The sequence below is a fragment of the Chenopodium quinoa genome, unplaced genomic scaffold, assembly GCF_001683475.1.
Source record: "Chenopodium quinoa cultivar QQ74 unplaced genomic scaffold, ASM168347v1, whole genome shotgun sequence".
In the NCBI taxonomy this organism is placed as follows: domain Eukaryota; kingdom Viridiplantae; phylum Streptophyta; class Magnoliopsida; order Caryophyllales; family Amaranthaceae; genus Chenopodium; species Chenopodium quinoa.
The window spans coordinates 2,758,842-2,777,627 of record NW_018744497.1 but is presented as its reverse complement, the minus strand read 5'-3'; the positions used below and the strand labels follow the sequence as shown (position 1 = coordinate 2,777,627).

The following is an 18,786-nucleotide window of genomic DNA, read 5'->3' as shown; positions in this document are numbered from 1 at the left end:
CAGTTTTATTTACGCAACGTGTATTTAAGCCTTGAAGTACCTCTCAATGCCTTGACACTGAATAGTTAAAGGAGGTACACCTTGAAACTTCGTTTTTAAAACTTGCGACAATACACAGTACTCTTTTTTACCCCCCCTTCTAGAATATTCTTGTTATTATTCCATAACCCTATTGAACCTTCACCCTTGCCGGAATTCAACAAGGGGAGATAATATGTGCTATAACAAGCTTTTGACCATGTTGTGTTAACTCTTGTTTATAGGTTATACTATGATATTTTTTGTGGCTGAAGCTTATATCAGTTGTGATTTTTACTTGGGAGTGGGCTGTACGCTTTTCTTGTATGTTTGATGGAGGTCAAATCCAATGCTAATATGCAGGTTGTACTGTTTCAAGTCCAATATTTTCAAAGTTTGTTTTCTGTGTTATAATCGGCTTTATTTTAAAAAGACAAATTCGGATGAAATATTCACTTAGCTCAATGCCTTAACCTTAACCCTTAAATGAAACAAAAATAACTGAGCTCATTGATTTCTTTTTCTTTAAGGCCACTTCAGTACAAAACTGATTCATTCAAACGTTAGTTTTGAAGACTCTCTACGAATTATTTTACAAAGCCTTGAAAATGATCTGAAGACCTTTACCTGTATTATTAATACAACAAACACTTCTACGAATTAATTTACAAAGCCTTGAAAATGATCTCAAGAACTTAACCCTGTATTATAAATACAACACAACAAACAATTGACAATTGGAATAATGTTTTATATTATTAATAAAGGGCTCCCCCATTACTCACCGTGAGAAACGTTTTTGTTTCTCACGGTGGTACATTTTATTTACGAAATGGATGATAACATTGTACCATTTTAGTCACGGTGGTACATTTTATTTACGAAACTGCCACTGAGAAACAAAAACGTTTCTCACAGTGAGTAACATAGATTTACTCTTATTAATACAACAAACAATAGGAATAATATTTCGTCAACTGACACTTTTTGAGTATTAAACAAAACTGAAAATAACAACCATATCCTAGAACCCTTATTACACACATTCCAAAATAAAATGAATTAACAATATCCAAATCCTGTAAGATTATTCAAAACATTCCGCACTAAAAAATAAATACAAATAGAAATACAAGCAGAAATACAAATAGAAATACAAGTGTAACTGAGCTCATTGATCTGTCAGCTCGGGGATTCGGCCCCTCCTTTGCCTGGCTTTGAAGTTAATCCCAGGCACCGGTAAATCATGCATCTGCATCCAAACAAAGTTACGACCGATTCAGATTCAAAGTACACAGGTGAAACAACTACTTTAAGATCAAACCTCACATTATTCGATGCAGCTTGTAGAGGTCTAACACTACCCCTTGCATCCCTTGGGTGTTGTTCACCGTAAGCAACATCCAATAGCTTCAACCACACAACCCAATACAAATGGAAAAAGGTTACTCTAAACCTTATTTGATTGAATCAGAACACTATGCATACTATGCAATATAATACAAATACAAAAATGCTTACCCCTAGTTTCCCGTAGTCGCCGAAAAGCAATTTGTCTAATTTTGCTGCCTTCCCAATCTGCTGCATTGTCCACACTTTGATTCTTGGAAAAACATCCCACTGAATAGGATCCCTATCCAATCGATCCAAGTAAAATATCTGCCAAATAATAAAGGCAAAACAAGCAATTACTAAACCACAAAAGCACAATATAAAAAAAAAATCAGGCAACAATACACTGAAACACATACCACGACAAATATTGCACACCCGCCGCATCCACTGGCAAACCCATTAGCATAGAAATGTCAAGCAAAATTTTGTACGCTCTCCAGCAACTTCGACAACACTAAAGAACACCAATCGTACTCAATTGCCTCCATAACACAGCTTATGGCAGGTAATAGGTCAAACGCAAGCCGAGGTGACTGCGTGGGACACAACACCATCTCTAAAGCATTATCAAGAACAACGTCTTGAATTCCTCTTCCTCTCCAGCATCAAAGTACCCCTCCAACCGATTCATCATATATGAACTTAATGGTATGCCGACAGACGTGTACACCTGACCAGATTGTCAACCAGACTTGGACTCCCACAATTTACCATACTTGAGAATAAATCTCTGAACCTTCACACGATCATGTTGGGTCATGGTTATAGTACTAGGAACAATTCTAGAACCCATTGGTATCCCTAGTACCCACCGAACCTGATTATTTGAAAACCGAAACTCAAGTCCGTTGGGACTCCTAAGCATTTTACTGATTGGATCCATCCGTGTGATGACCCAGTATGCCAATTGCCTTGGTAAATGCATATCTAAAGCAAGATGTAAATGACTGCCAAATCCCATCTCACAAACCCAACGTCTTCGCCTGTCATCAAATTTCTGACATATGTGCCCAAATGACTCGATGCTGCAACCCATGTTAGGAGGCTGCCAATGAAATTACAGTCATTAAGTTAATGTTCCTATCCCACACCCTCTGACAACTTAATTAACAAGCAAACTTACCCGACTTCTGGCCTTTGAATGTTCAGCCATCACCTCCGCCCTACCTTTGATGGCCCCTCCATAGCTTAATCCGTCATCCTAAGCACACCAGAAACTAAATTCATTCAATGATTCCATAATCGTGCAAACAAAGCAATTTCACACACGCAGAATTCCGTAATGTAGTACCTTAAACAATTCTGGATACAAAGGCATGGTCTTCTGCTCGCATACATTACTCTTGTTACTGAGCCTGTTTCGGGGTTTTCTGATGTCCTGAGGGAGAGTTACAATTCCGAGACTGGAACCGGACGCCTGTACCTGCAAAACAACGGAGACTCCTTGTGGTGGGAGCTCCGCCTCCAACGGTCAAGTTAGTACTTGATTAAGGAGTAATTAATGCGGAAATTAAAGTGATTGGGTCTCACTAGGTGAGAGTGTTTAATGTGTGTAATCTGCGTCCCCCCCCTTAATGAGGATTCAGGGAGGTATTTATAACCTCGGGAAACGTGCCAATCTAGGTTTAGGTTAACCTTGGGCTGATTGGGCTTCCCTCGGAAGTTGGGCCTTGGTGACTGGCTTCTCCATTAGGCATGGAGTATGCCACGTGTCATGATATAATAAGTCCAGGGTGGACGAATAAGCGTGTGCCACGTGGCAAGCCCTGAGAGGTCCAACTAGGGGACACTTGGCAGGACCTTATTGGCCTACGTGGCGCATTCGGATTGGTGGGAGCAAAATCCCCTAATCATTTGCCCCTCACAGGTGGCACGTGACTGGTCACGTGTTACCTGTGACAGGTATCGCCCTGTAACAGGCGACGACCTGCTACAGGTGTCACTCGGCGAGAGGCCGAGAGATTCTCCCGCCAAATTTTGAATTCTGGAAGTGACCCTTCTTCTTCTCATTTCGCCTGTATAAAGGAGTGTTGACTTCGGTTATTTTCACACTTGAAAACTTTGTGAGAGAACATTCGGACCCCTGAACTTGCTCTGACATTTTGGACCCTTTCTGCCTACCGCCTGCTCTGACAAGCCGACTGCAAAGGATTTTCAGAACTTCATCAATCGTCACTCGTTCAGGTAACCGTCGGTTCTCTTACTCTTAATTTTCTCTTTACTTTATTCTTTTTTGAAATGGCACCACGCAAGCACACGACACGACCTAGGTTAGTGATCAGTCGGTCACCAGGGACGGCTGAATCTAGGACTAGGAGTGCCGCCTGCCCTTTTATGGACCCATCTTTGCCCTTTATACAAAGTCCGACTGTATCTGTGTCTATGCAGAGCATGATGGCCAGAACAAAAAAGACTGCTAGGATCTCAAACTCAGACGGCTCCTCCCACAGGGTGCCGATTAGTGAAACATCTGACCAGGCGCCAGAAGTGGAAGTGAAACAAAGCGGCTTGAAAGCCGGCAGTTCTGAGGGAGGAGTCGAAGTGACCCCTTCCCATTTTACAGTTGACAATTCTACATTCTCTCCTGCTCCTTTGAAAGGAGAGGAGGCGGGCCCCTCCGGGAGAGGAGAGAAGTCACCCTCTTCAGACTCGTCAGAGGACGAATCCAAGTCTAGCTCTTCTGGCCATGCTTCTCTGGACACAAAAGAGAAAAACAGTCGCCTACAAGAGGCGAGGCTTTCTCACGTAGTTGAGAAGGGGGACGATTGGGCGGAGCCATCCGCCTCTCACCGAGAGCAAAATACCCCCTACTACTACACGGTACCTCGGGGCCGAATCACGGCCATGCAAGAGAAAGTGGAGAGCTTTATCGCAAACCACACAATGGGCCCCGGCTTTTTAGTGTTCGTGCCGGATCCAGAAGACACAGTCGTCTGGCCGGCTAGTACCAGTTATGATGGCGCCTGCTTTGGCTGCTACGAGGCGGCCATCAAGGCTGGGCTGCGCTTCCCACTACATCCGACTGTTCAGCGGATCTTGGATGGGTATGAGTTGGGGTTATGGCAGTTAGCCCCGAACTTCTGGGTCAACGTACTCGGCTATGTGGCCGGGTGCGAACTGCACGGGGTGGAGCCGAACTTCGAGGCTTTCGCCCACATGAACTACCTCAGCCGGACCCCTAAGGCAAGCGGTACCGGCTGGTATCAATTGACGAGCCATAGGGGCTACCTCATGACGAGAGGTAAAGCAAACAAATGGAAGGACTGGCGGAGCACCTTCCTTATCATTGAGAGTTCAGACACAGAGCTGAACAAGCGCTTCAACAGGTGGAACAGGAATCCGCCCCTTCTTGCAGGCGGCCGCCATGCCGCCTGTTCCCCCCAAGGCTAAGAAAGAGATCCTAGATAAAGGACTCTTCAAAGTAGAGTCGAAGGTGAACTCTACTTCAGGGGTACGAGAGCAAGTACCCCTGCACTGCGTCCTGAGCTTCAAATGGCTCTACGACGAGTACTTTTTGGCCGCCTGTGGCCTCAGCAGTCGGTGCTTAAGAGGTAGCCAACCTGTCGAATACTCTGTTGTTCCGTGCATTTCTTGTTATGACTTTTATTAACTATGCTATTTGTTTTTGCAGCGGACGCCATGAGCAAAATTACCGCCTCCAAGACTGCGGCGACCATGTTGCGGGCCTCCATCATGCAACAGTCTTCAACCGACTCCCCCAACAAGGGGGCACCCTTGGTGGGCTTCGAACCTTTCACCCTCTTTTTGGAGTTGTGTTTATGCATATACTGACTATTTTCTTCTTTTTTAGACGAGCGCTCCAAGAGCTTCTTCTTCCCAATAGCCGGACCCCAAGGCCCGGAGGACGACTGTTGCGAGCTCTCCTGGTTCTTCCAGGAAACATGCGGCGGCTGAGAAACAGCCGGCCACTTCTTCTAAAACTCCAGCTGGGCCACCTAGAAGTATGAAACTGTCCTTGTAAATTTTAGACTTGCTCCCTTCTTTACTAGGTCTAATCCGTTTGTTTATGCTTGATGCAGCCGGCCCTCAGGAGCCTGACTTGGTCGAAGGGGCCAAGTCTATGATCAAGGCCGTACCTCCAGCTGAAAGGGAGGCGGTCAGGGGTGTCGGCACCCTTGACCTAGACGGGATTGCAGGGGTTCTTGCTGAGGTATACTTAGCATATTTTTGAGTATTTGAATTCCAGGACGCCTGTTTTTTTTTTTTGTTTGGAAACTGACGCCTGTTCCCCTTTTTACTTAGGCCTTGCTCCGAGTGAACGGCCTTCGCAAGCCGCTTGACCGGAAGAACAAAGAGGTAAAGGCTGCAAAAGCTATGGCCGCCTCTGACTGTGATAAGGCAATGTTTGAAATTGCCGAAAATGAAGTTCTGACAATTGATATTCTTTATTATCAGGCGCAGGCTACCGCCGCTATCCGGGCTCAGTTAGAGGCGGCCCAGAAGAGGAATAGCGAGCTGGAGGCGACCATCAACAACCTCAAGACCGAGCTGAGACCTCTTCGCCACAAGATGTCCTCATACGAAACCTTGGAGAAATCCTTGGCGAGCGTAAAGGAACGCCTGGTGACCCAGGAGAAGAGTCTTAATCAGGAGCTCTCGGAAAAGGCCGAGCAAGAAAAGAAAGAGATGGTCCGGGAGATGATGGAAGACTCTGCTCAAATCCAGCGCATGACTTGGGGCCGCCTCTTCCCCAATGCCAACTTTGCCTCCTGGGAAAAAACGTACCGCCAGTGTTCTGATAGATATAATCAAGAGATCCTGGCGGCTGCAGAGGAAGAGGCGCTGGAGAAGGAGGAGCAGCCGGTGGTGGCGCTTGTGCCGCTTGGGGGTAATACATCGAAGAAGGATGCAGCTGAAGCCGAGTCCAGCAAAAAGAGTGCTGACCAGGCGGCAGCTGCTAATATTGAAGATCTGCCCCCTTCATAAGCTTTATGTCTTCTTTCCCTGGCCTGCGTGCCGTTTGTTTGTATTTACCCGGCCAGGGGGCCGGGGCTCTGAATATTTTGCCGGTCTTTAATGACTGGCTTCCTTTTAATGAATATTTTTGTTTTGCTTCAAATTTGTTCAAGTATTGAATATTCTAATATCCAATTGTACACTATACCGACTGTTTTACATGGCCGATAGTTGTAGACAGGTACGGATAGTTAGTCACGCCGCCTATGCCCCTGGACGACTGGTTGTCTTTTTCCAGGCTAGACGATCAGTCGACCATTTATCCAATCGGTATTCGAACCATTTTAAAGACTGGATCCCCTTTAGGCAGGCGGTTCTGTCATTTGTAAAATTAACCAAGTAGGAAAGTGGTTTCCTACTTGTCATGTTTTTAGGCTAGAGACTTTAGGCCGTCTAGGCCGACTATTCCCCGCCATATTTAATCTAGTGTGAACAGGTGCTGTATGAACACCTTTTTAGTTTCATACTAAATTTTTAAGGAGTGACCAAGTAAACATGATTGTTACCTAGTCGCCAAGTAACTGAGTAGTAGAGGTATCAAGCGGTGGGTACCGGTTGTTCCCCTTTATTCGGCAATGTTTGTTGGCTTTTAACTCATAGGTTGTTAACCTAGCAGGAGTAGTGGTTGAGAGCCCCTGTTTGCTAAAAAACAGGCGGACGACTCATACCTTTTAGGCTCCATACTAAGTTGGAGAGAGTGACTATGAGTTAACTTTGGTGTTACTCAGTCGCCGTCACTCCTGCTTGAGTAGTTAAGGTACCAGGCGGCGGAGGCCGGCTGAACCTTTTGATTCGCCAATGTTTGTTTGCTATTAACTCAAGAGGTACCCCCTGCATTTATCCCAAGTAATACAGGCGGTCATCTGACTCAGATGTCAACTGCTACCACTGGTTTGGTTAGCGATAGAGTTATCCTTGTCTCAAAAACGGCTACGTGGTTACCCTTGGGGACATTCGTATAGGTGCCGTGTAATTAGTTTATAGAGCAATGTTCCACCCAAAAGGGAGCTGCTCTCTGCGACGAATTTCATCCGGAGGGATGCCGCTGGACGCCTGCTATGATGTTGGGACAGGTCGTATTAGTTTAAAGATCGAATCAGTTGGCTTGGCGCCTGGTCTGATCATTCGGTTTGTGGCCTTGGTTAGTTCTTGGTGAACGTAGGTGCTAAGTAAGAGGAGGGTAGCCGCCTGTTTAGGCACAGGGTCGGCCAGGCCCTGATCATTTTTAGCTAAGTATAAGGGGGGTGGATGTGTGCTTTGGAACCAGTCGGCCCTCTTCTATGGAGAGTAGCCGACTATATGTCCAGACGGCATGCCCCTATGGTGATAGAGTAAAATATTCAATGGAGAGTAGCCGACTGTAAAGGTACATGCGGCATGCCCCTCTGAAGATAGAGTAAAATATTCAATGGAGAGTAGCCGAATGTAAAGGTACAGGCGGCATGCCCCTCTGAAGATAGAGTAAAATACTCAATGGAGAGTAGCCGACTGTAAAGGTACAGACGGCATGCCCCTCTGAAGATAGAGTAAAATACTCAATGGAGAGTAGCCGACTGTAAAGGTACAGACGGCATGCCCCTCTTAAGTAAGAATAAAAATTAAACATGGAGAGTAGCCGACTGTTTGTCAGTAGTCATGCCCCTCTTAAGTAAAACTGAAAACTGAGTATGGAGAGTAGCCGACTGTTTGTTAGTAGGCGTGCCCCTCTTAGTACAAAATTGAATATTAAGTATGCAAACTTTTATTAAGTAGCCCTTGACTATTTATATCATTCAAAAGAAATATTTCTTAAGATTATCTACATTCCAAGTTCGAGGCAACGGTTGGCCGTCTGGTGTTTCCAGACGGTAGGTATCGTCCCTGACCTCTTCACAGATTCGGTAGGGTCCTTCCCAGTTGGGAGTTAGTTTGCCAGACTCATTAGCCCTTCCAACTGCTTCCTTTTTTCTAAGTACAAAATCCCCCACTTTGAGTGGACGCATGTGTACTTTTTTGTTGTATGATCTAGTCATTCTCAGGCGGTAAATTTCATGGCGCAAGACAGCATTGCCCCTCCTTTTAGGAAGTGAGTCTAATGCCAGGCGCATGGCTTCCCAGTTTGCCTCTTCGTCATATAGCATTACTCGAAGAGTCGGCTCGTAGTGTTCTATTGGAAGAACAGCTTCCGCACCATAAGTTAGGAGGAATGGAGTTTCTCCAGTCGCCCCTTTTTCAGTCGTCCTAATGGCCCAGAGAACATGTGATAATTCATCCGCCCATAGGCCGCCTGCTCGTTCAATCTTTTTCTTGAGACCGTCTGAGATGATTTTATTAAAGGCTTCTACGTGGCCGTTTGCTTGTGGACGACCGACAGAAGCAAAGTAGTGTGCAATTCCTTGGTCACCCAACCAGCTTTTGAGAACAGGCGTCTCAAATTGGGGACCATTATAAAAAACCATAGACATGGGAACCTCGAACTGAGTGATGACATTTTTCCAAATGAATGAAATTACATCCTTCGTCTTGATTCCCTTTACAGCCTCCGCCTCTACCCATTTAGTGAAGTAGTCGACGGCAACAACTATGTACCTCCTTCCGCCTGTAGCAGGCGTATATGGACCCAGAATATCCATGCCCCACTTAGCAAACGGTAGTGGGCTATGAATGGTAGTGAGGTCAGTAGCCGGACGGTGAATTAGCTTGCCAAACCTTTGGCACTTGTCACATTTTTTCACCATCTCCATTGCATCTGCTTCTAAAGTAGGCCAAAAGTAGCCCTGCCGCCTTGCCCGTTGAGCAAGCGTCCTACCACCTATATGAGAAGCACAGTAACCAGAGTGAAGATCGTCTAGTATCTCTCGTCCCTTTTCTGGAGTAACACACTTTAAGAAGGGTTGAAGGTACCCCATTTTGTGAAGTTCTCCCTTTATTATTTCAAAACTGGTTGCTCGTTTTTTCAGTGCTGCCGCCTGTTGATGATCATCCGGCAGGGTACCGTTTGTCAGATATGCCCTGATTGGATCCATCCAGGTCGAGCTTCTGTCTAGGATTCCAATAGGGTCTTCCTCGATGCTTCTCTTCTCCATTACTTCTCAAAAAACAGTTCGAGGAGTATCAAAGGAGGCGGATGATGCTAATTTTGAAAGTGCATCCGCCTAGTTGTTTTCTGATCTCGGCACTTGGGTCAAATGGAAATCCTCAAGGGAGCCGACTGCTTGTCGGACCGCCTGTAAATACTTGATCATGGCCGGATGGGTTGCTTCGTATTCGCCATTGTACTGACTCACTATCAATTGTGAATCGGAACAGGCGTCTATTTTCCTTGCCCTTGCCGCCTTGCACATGCGGATTCCGGCTAGTAAAGCTTCATATTCTGCCTCATTGTTTGAGGCCTGAAAACTGAAGCGTAGAGCATACTCGTACCTGTCGCCCTCTGGCGACTGACATATGACGCCTACTCCACAACCATTTGAAGTAGAGCTTCCATCCACATATACCTTCCAGACTTGGTCTGGAACTTGAGAGTCAGGAGGACGAGTCATCTCAACAATGAAGTCAGCAAAGGCTTGCCCCTTCATTGCTTTTCTAGGCTCGAAGGTAACTTCGAGGCTCTGTATTTCTATGGCCCATTTGATCATTCGGCCTGACAACTCCATGATGGTCAGTGGCCGCTTGATAGGTTGGTCTGTATACACGATGACTACATGTGCCAAAAAGTAGGGCTTCAATTTTTAACAGCCATGAAGAGTGCAAGACCAAATTTCTCCACTAAGGGATACCTCAACTCGGCATTTTTCAGTACGTGACTGACAAAGTAGACCGGGAGCTGACAACCGTCTATTTCAGCAAGGAGAACAGCGCTTAACGCATGATCAGAGACGGTCATGTACATGTAGAGTACTTCTTTGGGCAAAGGGCTGACCAGCCTCGGCAAGGAATGCAAGTGAACTTTCAATTTCTGGAAGGCTGCCTCAGCATCCGGCCCCCATTCAAACCTTGCCTTTTTCTTAATTGCCTGGAAAAAGTATAGGCATTTGTCGCCTGATCGGCTTAGAAATCTTCACAAGGCCGCCAGACAACCTGTTAACTTCTGAACCTCTCGGATGGTACGAGGCGACTGCATGTCGATGACCGCCTGCACCTTCTCACGGTTCGCCTTTATTCCTCTCTGATTGATAAGGAATCCGAGAAATTTCCCAGACTCAACTCCAAAGAAACATTTCTTGGGATTGAGCATGACATGGTGCCGCCTGAGTGTGGCAAAAGTTTCTCGGAGGTCCGACAGATGATCTTTCTGAAGTTTAGACTTGACAATCATATCATCAATATATGCCTCGACATTTCTCCCAATCTGATCAAAGAACACAGTGTTTATCATTCGCTGGAAGGTGGCCGGGGCATTCTTAAGACCAAACGGCATGACCGTGTAACAGTATAACCCCTGATCAGTGACGAAGGCCGTCTTCTCCTGATCTTTCTTCCATAAAGGAATTTGATGAAAACCAGAGTAGGCGTCCATAAAGCTCATCAAAGCATGGCCGGCTGTTGAGTCGACCAGGTTATCAATTTTAGGCAGAGGGTAACTGTCTTTGGGGCACGCCTTGTTTAAGTCTGTGTAGTCTACACACATTCGCCAGGTGCCATTTGGCTTTTTAACAAGCACCACATTTGCAACCCAGTCTGGGAAGTAACATCGCCGAATGAACCCTGCATCAAGTAATTTTTTAACTTCGGTGGCTGCCGCCTAACTTCTTTCTTCGCCATGGTTTCACTTCTTTTGCCGTACCGGCTTCTTTTTCGGATCCACGGCCAGTTTATGTACCGCCAGATCAGGACTAATGCCTGGCATTTCATGGACTTCGAATGCAAAGATGTCCTTGTATTCTTTCAATAGTTTGTGAAAGTCGTCACCCAGGTCCCTTAGAGCAGTCGTCCCAACCTTGATTGTTATGTCAGGACGCGAGTCATCTAAGATTAGGTCCGTATGCTCACCAGCTGGCTGAGGGCGGAATTCATCCGACCGCTCCTCTGCCAATGATTGCTATTTTCTGTCTTTTCTTGCGGCCCCTGTCTGGGATGCCTTTCTCTTCTTGCCGCCTGCTTCTTGAACAGGCGCACTCTCCTTGACATTGTCAAGATCTATTATTCCAACGCTCGACATAGTGGCCATAATAGTGGGCTTGACATCCGAGAGATAGCACTCTCGGGCCATCCTTTGATCTCCCCTTAGGGACCCGACTGTTCCATTATCCCTCTCAAACTTGAGCAACATAAGAGATGGGATTATAACAGCCTTGGAATTATTCAGGGTTGGTCGTCCCAGATCATGTTGTAGGCCGAGAGTTCTTCTACTACCAGGAACCGGACTACCATGTGTCGTCCTTCCCCTTTTTCGCCCAAGCGGATGGGTAAATCCACTCGTCCCACTAGGTGGACGACTCCTCCTCCAAACCCTACTAAAGGGTGGGATGCCGGATGTATGCAATCAGTCTGATATTTTAGTTTCGACAGACATTTGCTACTGATGAGATCTGAGGAGCTTCCGGTATCTATGAGGATTCGGCCAACTCTCTGGTTGGCCACTTTACATTCAATCACGATAGGGTCGTCATGCGGCCCTCTTACCCCTCCTAGATCTTCTTCAGTGATGACAATCTCAGGAAATGAATATTTGGAGGGCCGTTCTTGGTGAACGGAACTTACATCTAACCGTCTGATATTGTCTTTGTTGCCCCTAATAGTGGGGCCGCCTCCTGAGAAGCCGCCTGCAATGGTGTAGACGACTGCATCATCTGTATCGGAGCTGTCGGTCTGTTGATTCTTTTTGATCGACTGCTTTTTCGAGGAAGTGTTCCCCGTAGATTTCTTAACATAAGTGTCAAGGTCACCTTGCTCAGCCAGGCGGTCCAGATACCGCATGAGAGTGATTCATTCATTGGTGTGATGACCAACATCTTCATGATAATCACAGAATTTTTCTTGGTTCCGATTGTTTGCAGAACCCTTCATGGGGACCGGCTTCTCAATTGAGATCCGTCCCTTGATTTCCTTTAGGATAAATTGGCTATCCTTGTTAAACACATACTTTGGGGAGTATGGTTGGAATTCTTTTTTCTTCTTCTGGGACGGCTGTTTAGAGGAATCAGTTGCCCATACCTCTTTTCTCTTCTCGTCTTTGTTTGACGACTGTTTCTGTCGTCCTTCTCTTTTGTCGGACCTTCTCCCGTCTGAATGTTTTACCGTACTACGAAGATCAGTCGCCTGTATATAGGCTTCCGCTTCAATCAAGGCCTCTTGAAGAGTCGCCACCCTCTTTCGGACCAAATCAAATTTGAAGGTCGACCCGCCTTTGAGACCTCTGAAAAAGTCAGTATAGGCTACTTCATCCGGTAACCCTTGAATCTGTATTCTCATCAGGTTAAATCGCCTGATGTAAGAACGAAGCCCCTCCTTCTCGCCCTGCTGAATTGTTCCTAAATCAAGGGTCGTCTTCTTCGCAGGGATGTTCATGGCGAAGTTGGAGGTGAATAAGTAAGCAAGCGTCTTGAAGTTATTTACACAACCAGTCGGCAGGTTACCGAACCATTGTTGTGTGATTCCTTTGAGAGTCGCTGGGAAACACTTGCACCAAGTGGGATCATCCAACCCTTGAAGGTACATCAGGTTGGTGAATGCCATCAGATGGTCTTCTGGGTTAGTAGTGTCGTCATAGGCGCCTACTAATACATTTTTCACTTTGGCCGGCTGAGCGGCTTCAGTAATTTCCTTGGAGAAGGCCGACGGCTGTTCACAAAGTCTAAGCAACCGTAGCTGCCAGTCCATAGGTTGGACATTTTTTGCTGCATGTCCACCAAACGGAGGTGGCTGTAAAAAATATTGTTGTTGCGGTACAAACGGTAAGTTTGGTACCGCCTGGTCGCTATGAAAGCCGGACTGACGGGAGGTACCGCCTGACTGACCCTCATGATACGACTGAGTATGCCTCATCGAGGTATTTCACAGACTGTCTTGGAAGTTTGAAGTAGAGGCCGACTCTGACAATCGGTCACTCTTCTTCTGCTCTAGCAGTAGCCGAGCGTCTGTGTATGTTTTCCTCGACCCGTCCGCCTGAACATGACGAACAAGTTTCCTATTTCCTGGAGTAGGAAAACGGTATTTTGTGAAATCAAGGGCAGGTGGCTCCCACTTCCTAGATTTAGGATGAGGGGTCGCCTCTTGCCCTTGAACTAGCTTCCTCTTCCGTGAAGTGGAGGGTTTCTTAGCCGACTGCTCCTTGTCCAGAGCAGGCGGCTTCTTGTTGATCAACTCTTGAATTTCTCCCTTGAAGTCCCTCATGAAGGTCATGAGTTCGTTCGCTTGTGATGGGAGCAAACCCATCAGTCGGCTGCTGCCGAACAGGCGGTGCGCCTGCTGGCTCACTTCCAGTTTGAAGATGTTCCCATTCCCTCCTTTCGGTATGACGGGTACGTCGGGCCCTTAGGGTCCCGTCTGAAGCTGTGTGAGCTTCAACTTCAAATTCATTCACAGTATCGTGGTCCGACTGAACTTGAGGGTCGTCTAGGGGACGCCTCTCTTTAGGAGTCGGTACAGACGTGGATGCCATCTCAGAAGTACTCTCCCCACAGACGACGCCAAAATGTTTCGGGGTTTTCTGATGTCCTGCGGGAGAGTTACAATTCCGAGACTGGAACCGGACGCCTGTACCTGCAAAACAACGGAGACTCCTTGTGGTGGGAGCTCCGCCTCCAACGGTCAAGTTAGTACTTGATTAAGGAGTAATTAATGCGGAAATTAAAGTGATTGGGTCTCTTAAGGTGAGAGTGTTTAATGTGTGTAATCTGCGTCCCCCCCCTTAATGAGGATTAAGGGAGGTATTTATAACCTCGGGAAACGTGCCAATCTAGGTTTAGGTTAACCTTGGGCTGATTGGGCTTCCCTCGGAAGTTGGGCCTTGGTGACCGGCTTCTCCATTAGGCATGGAGTATGCCACGTGTCATGACATAATAAGTCCAGGGTGGACGAATAAGCGTGTGCCACGTGGCAAGCCCTGAGAGGTCCAACTGGGGGACACTTGGCAGGACCTGATTGGCCCACGTGGCGCATTCTGATTGGTGGGAGCAAAATCCCCTTATCAGAGCCCATGCCCCCCATACCCCTCTTCATCTTCAGTCCCAACCTTCATAGCCACAACATCAAAAATCATTAAATCGTAATTCAAAAGATAATCACATCCCCATAAAACCACAGTTCAAAACATCATCACATCCCTAGCCTAAAGAATATCTTACAAAAATAAAAACCCTCACCATTGTACGTTTATGCTTACCATTCCCCGTTGACATTTTCATAATCTGTCACATAAGAATACCCACCATAAACAATCAAAGAAAATCGAATCTTGACACGATTCCACACCATAACACAATATCACATAGAACGAACGAATAATGACCACCAATGTATGCATAATTCACCTCATTCCATCAAATTTAATGCTGGAATGAGCAGCATAATTGCACCCGTAATTAAATAAATCCAATTATATTCCGCAAATTCCACAAATTCCATTATTAATTTATTCCATTTATATCTAATTAACAAACATAATCGCAACAATTCTATTTTTTTAGTTACCACTTATATTCTGCTAATTCCACAAGTTAACAATTAAAGTCAAACTATTACCATTTTTACCTTTGCTGGTACAAATCCGAATTGGGACTACAACCCTAGCATCGAATCAATTCTGTCACCAGAGACAATCAACGTACAGAACATCGAACACCAACCATAAAACATTCAAAAAACAGAAAAACAAAAAGCCAGTTCGAAATTACATTGAATCAGAAAGAACCTGGATTGCCCCAACAATTCGAGTTGGGACCTCGTCGACTTGAGTTCCGCCCAGAATTCGAGTTGGACCTCTTCGAGCCTCTTCGGGTTCGGTTCCGCCCAGAAGTCTAGTTGAGCTTCAACGGAGTCGAATTGAAAACCCAGAATTCGTCCCTCTCTTCCACTAGGGTTTCGGAGTTTTCATGAAATTCCATAAACATCCAATGTTAACGGCGTCAATTGTGAGAAACCCAACATCAGTATAGTTGGAAAAACAAGTAAAACACGTCAGCAAAATGAGGCCTAGTCACCCATCCACCAAGTCACTTATAATAGGTGAAATGTCTCCTATACCCCTGTGAGTAACAGATACTCACTGTGAGTAATGGGGGCTCCCTCATAATCATTCAACCTTTGTATTTTTATAAGTTTCTTTTTTGATAATGGAAGTTAAATTGATTCATGATGAATGTTGTATTACTTGTATTATTAGTGTGAATTGGGGAGACTGGCATGTTTGTCAACTGTCAAACAATTTAAGAGAAGGCATCATATCTGATCTACAGGTAACTGTCCTATATATATGCATATTTGACAAGCTACAATTAAAATTGTATCTTCTTAACTATTATTCTTTCGCTTACCAATGTTACCATGGGTGTTCATTTCAGCAAAACTAAAAGTACACTTCATGGTTCACGGTACTGTAATTTACCTCAAAAATGTGGGAGTATCTTAACTAATGAAGTTTAGAAAATTTAATCTTATTGATAGATACAACTTCCCAATATGAAGAAAAGAAGGTAAGGCTCTGCGTGTGACAAAAATAATAAGTGAGTTACAAGATAATGAAACACAGTTTTATATTTATGATTGCAATTCTTACAAATTAAGAAACATCCTCAATCTTTTTTATTTCAGGGAAGAAAGAGGAGCGTGCAATGATACAAAAAAACATCCCCAATCTTTGAAGCTGATGATCGATCTGAAGAGGAAAGTGCTAGTGGATTTATATTTTTGTCAAATTTTTGAAATTTTCTGTTAAGAAGAGAGGTTGTAGATGGTAAGGGGTTTATAGGCTTCCATTTGACAGTAAGATAGAGCAAATTTGGTTTAGCTTTGCAATTTATGGTCGAACCCATTTGGTTCTTGTATTGATTAGTGATTTTTACTATGAATAGTGCGGTTTTTAGATGTGATGTAATATTGTAATTGATGGGTTTAATCAAACAAGGAATTTAGTTACTAATTCAATACGAAGTACTTTTATTTTAATCATGTTTGTCTATTTTTTTTTTTAAATTTATCTTGTATTTTGTAAGTTAATTGAGCATAATAGTTTTCTCTAAAAATATTGATAAATAAAAAGGTTCTTATTAAGAGAATTTATTAACAACGAAATATTTGGTCGTTAATATCCTTTTTATATTCTTTTGGACCTTTTGATGTGTATTTTTACGAGGGATTATTTAGTCGTCATTGTCTAGTATTTCATCGTAAATAAAAATATGTATTAACGATGAGTCATATGTATTGGATGTGTAATTCATCGTTAATGTTTAACAACAGAATGATATGTTGTCATCATTATCTAACGATGAACATCGTAGTTAAAACCAATAACAAGGGAGCCTATTACATTGAACAAACAACGAAAAAAATTTGGTCGTTACAAGTTTTAACGATGAATTTTTGGGCATTTAACGACTAAATAGTTTGTCGTTAAAAATCCATTTTCTAGTAGCCAATTATTTTATTTCGTCTCCATTTTTTGTTTTTGTGAAGCATATGGTACATAGCTTGTTGTTGCTTACGAGGATGAATGTATGGATGTTGGGTTCATTGGCTAAGTAAGTATGTGTTTTATATAGTTTGTGAATAAAAGCAAATGCAAAGTATATAAAGCCCTCCAAAGTTAAAAGAGGCGAGGATAATGCAATAAAAAAAGCAAAAAGGAAAATGTTTTGAAAGAAATTTTTTTTAAAAAAAGAAAAAATATGAAAAGCACAAAAACATTTTGATGTGGTTATTTTTCAAAAACAGGCCATTTCTTACGGAAATGCAAAAATAGGTCATTTAAAAAACAAACCACCGCGTAATTTCACCCCATCACTATAAAAACCCCCCACCACCACCCAGATCCACCATCAAAACCCATAACCCATAATTGAAACCACCCCAACTAAAACCCCACCCACACCAAACCGAAACCACCCCAACCAAAACCCCACCCACACCAAACCGAAAATTACCATAAAAACAAAAAAAAATTACCCAAAACAATTCAAAGAAATATATAAATATACAATTATTTAACAAAATTTTTAAATTAAGATTACCATGACATCAATATAATAATTAACTAAAATCAAAATTTAAAAGGAAAAAAAGCTAGATTTACAATCTAACCTAAATTAAAACAAGATCTACAATACGGTGGTGTTGTTGCGACGGTGGCTTTTGTTGCGCCGTTGTTGTGCGGTGTTGGTGTTGTTCTTAACGCTAGTGGTTGTTGTTAATGTCAGTGTTGGCATTGACGGTGCATGGTTGTGGTGTTGTGGTCACCGTTGTTGTTGTTGGTGATGGCGGTGGTGTTGGTCATGGATAGAAGAAAGAGTGGAAAGAAGAGAAGAGAAGAAGGAAGCGGATAGAGAAGAGAGGAAAGAAGGAGGAGAAAATAGAGGAAAGAGAAAGAGAAGAGTGGAAAGAAAGATGCGGACCAGGAGGAGAGAGAAAGAGAAAAGAGGGAACAAAGAAAAGGGCGGAAGAGAAAAGAGGGTTAGGGTTAGGTTTAAAGAATTTTCCTTTTTTAAAAAGTTATATTCCGTCAAAAAGTACAAATATTCCGACGGATTTATATTTCGTCGGAAATTTCCGACGGATTTACAACAGATTGCTTGAATTTGTTGGAAATATTCGACGGAAAAAAAAATCCCTCGGAAATTTCGAACTTTCCGACGGAATTACGTGTCCGTCGGAACCAGTCCATCGAAAATGGACTGTTTTCTTATAGTGATTCTCCCTAGTTTAGAGCATTGAGGATAATGCTCCACTTAAACTTGGGGGAAGCGTATCCATGCTTTTTGTATATATGTTTGTGGTGTTTCTTTGAATAAGCTTGGGGGTGTTGGTATTTTTGTTTGAGTTTTGGTGAAATCTTGATTATGATGTTGATGATTGATCACAAGTTAGGTATACCATTAGATTTCAAATTTTAGCCTACCTTTACCCTATTTTCCCATACATTATAAGCCTTTAAAGACCTTTTGACCCTTATGGTTGAGTCACAAGTTAATGGAGGGAGATAAAAGTCAAGCCTATGGAGTGAGTTTGCATAGTCAAGATGTTGAGTAGCCTTAAAATCTCTTCTTTTCCGGTTCCTTCGTGGACTCATTGAGATGCTTACTTAAGGTGAACTTGAAGCTAATAGGGAGAACACGGTAAGATTGGTTGGGACGAAAGGTGAATTGTGTCCTACTAGTTCTCTACGCTTAGCATATTTTATGTTTCAATCAACCTTAGGTATTTTGAAATGTGCACTCCTCTACTTGTTTAGAAAGACTTGTATCCATTTATGCTTGTTTA

At 43.8% G+C, this 18,786-nt stretch overlaps 1 protein-coding gene across 1 annotated transcript; it reads right to left on the bottom strand.

Annotated features, from left to right (window-relative positions):
- Positions 1–2,095: 2,095 nt before the first annotated feature.
- LOC110697735 lies at positions 2,096–2,767 on the bottom strand. The gene is made up of 3 exons (XM_021875112.1): positions 2,705–2,767; positions 2,537–2,614; positions 2,096–2,458 (listed from the first exon to the last, which is right to left on the bottom strand). The coding sequence occupies exons 1-3, from the start codon at positions 2,729–2,731 to the stop codon at positions 2,096–2,098; spliced, it is 468 nt and encodes a 155-aa protein (XP_021730804.1). The 5' UTR covers positions 2,732–2,767.
- Positions 2,768–18,786: the final 16,019 nt, after the last annotated feature.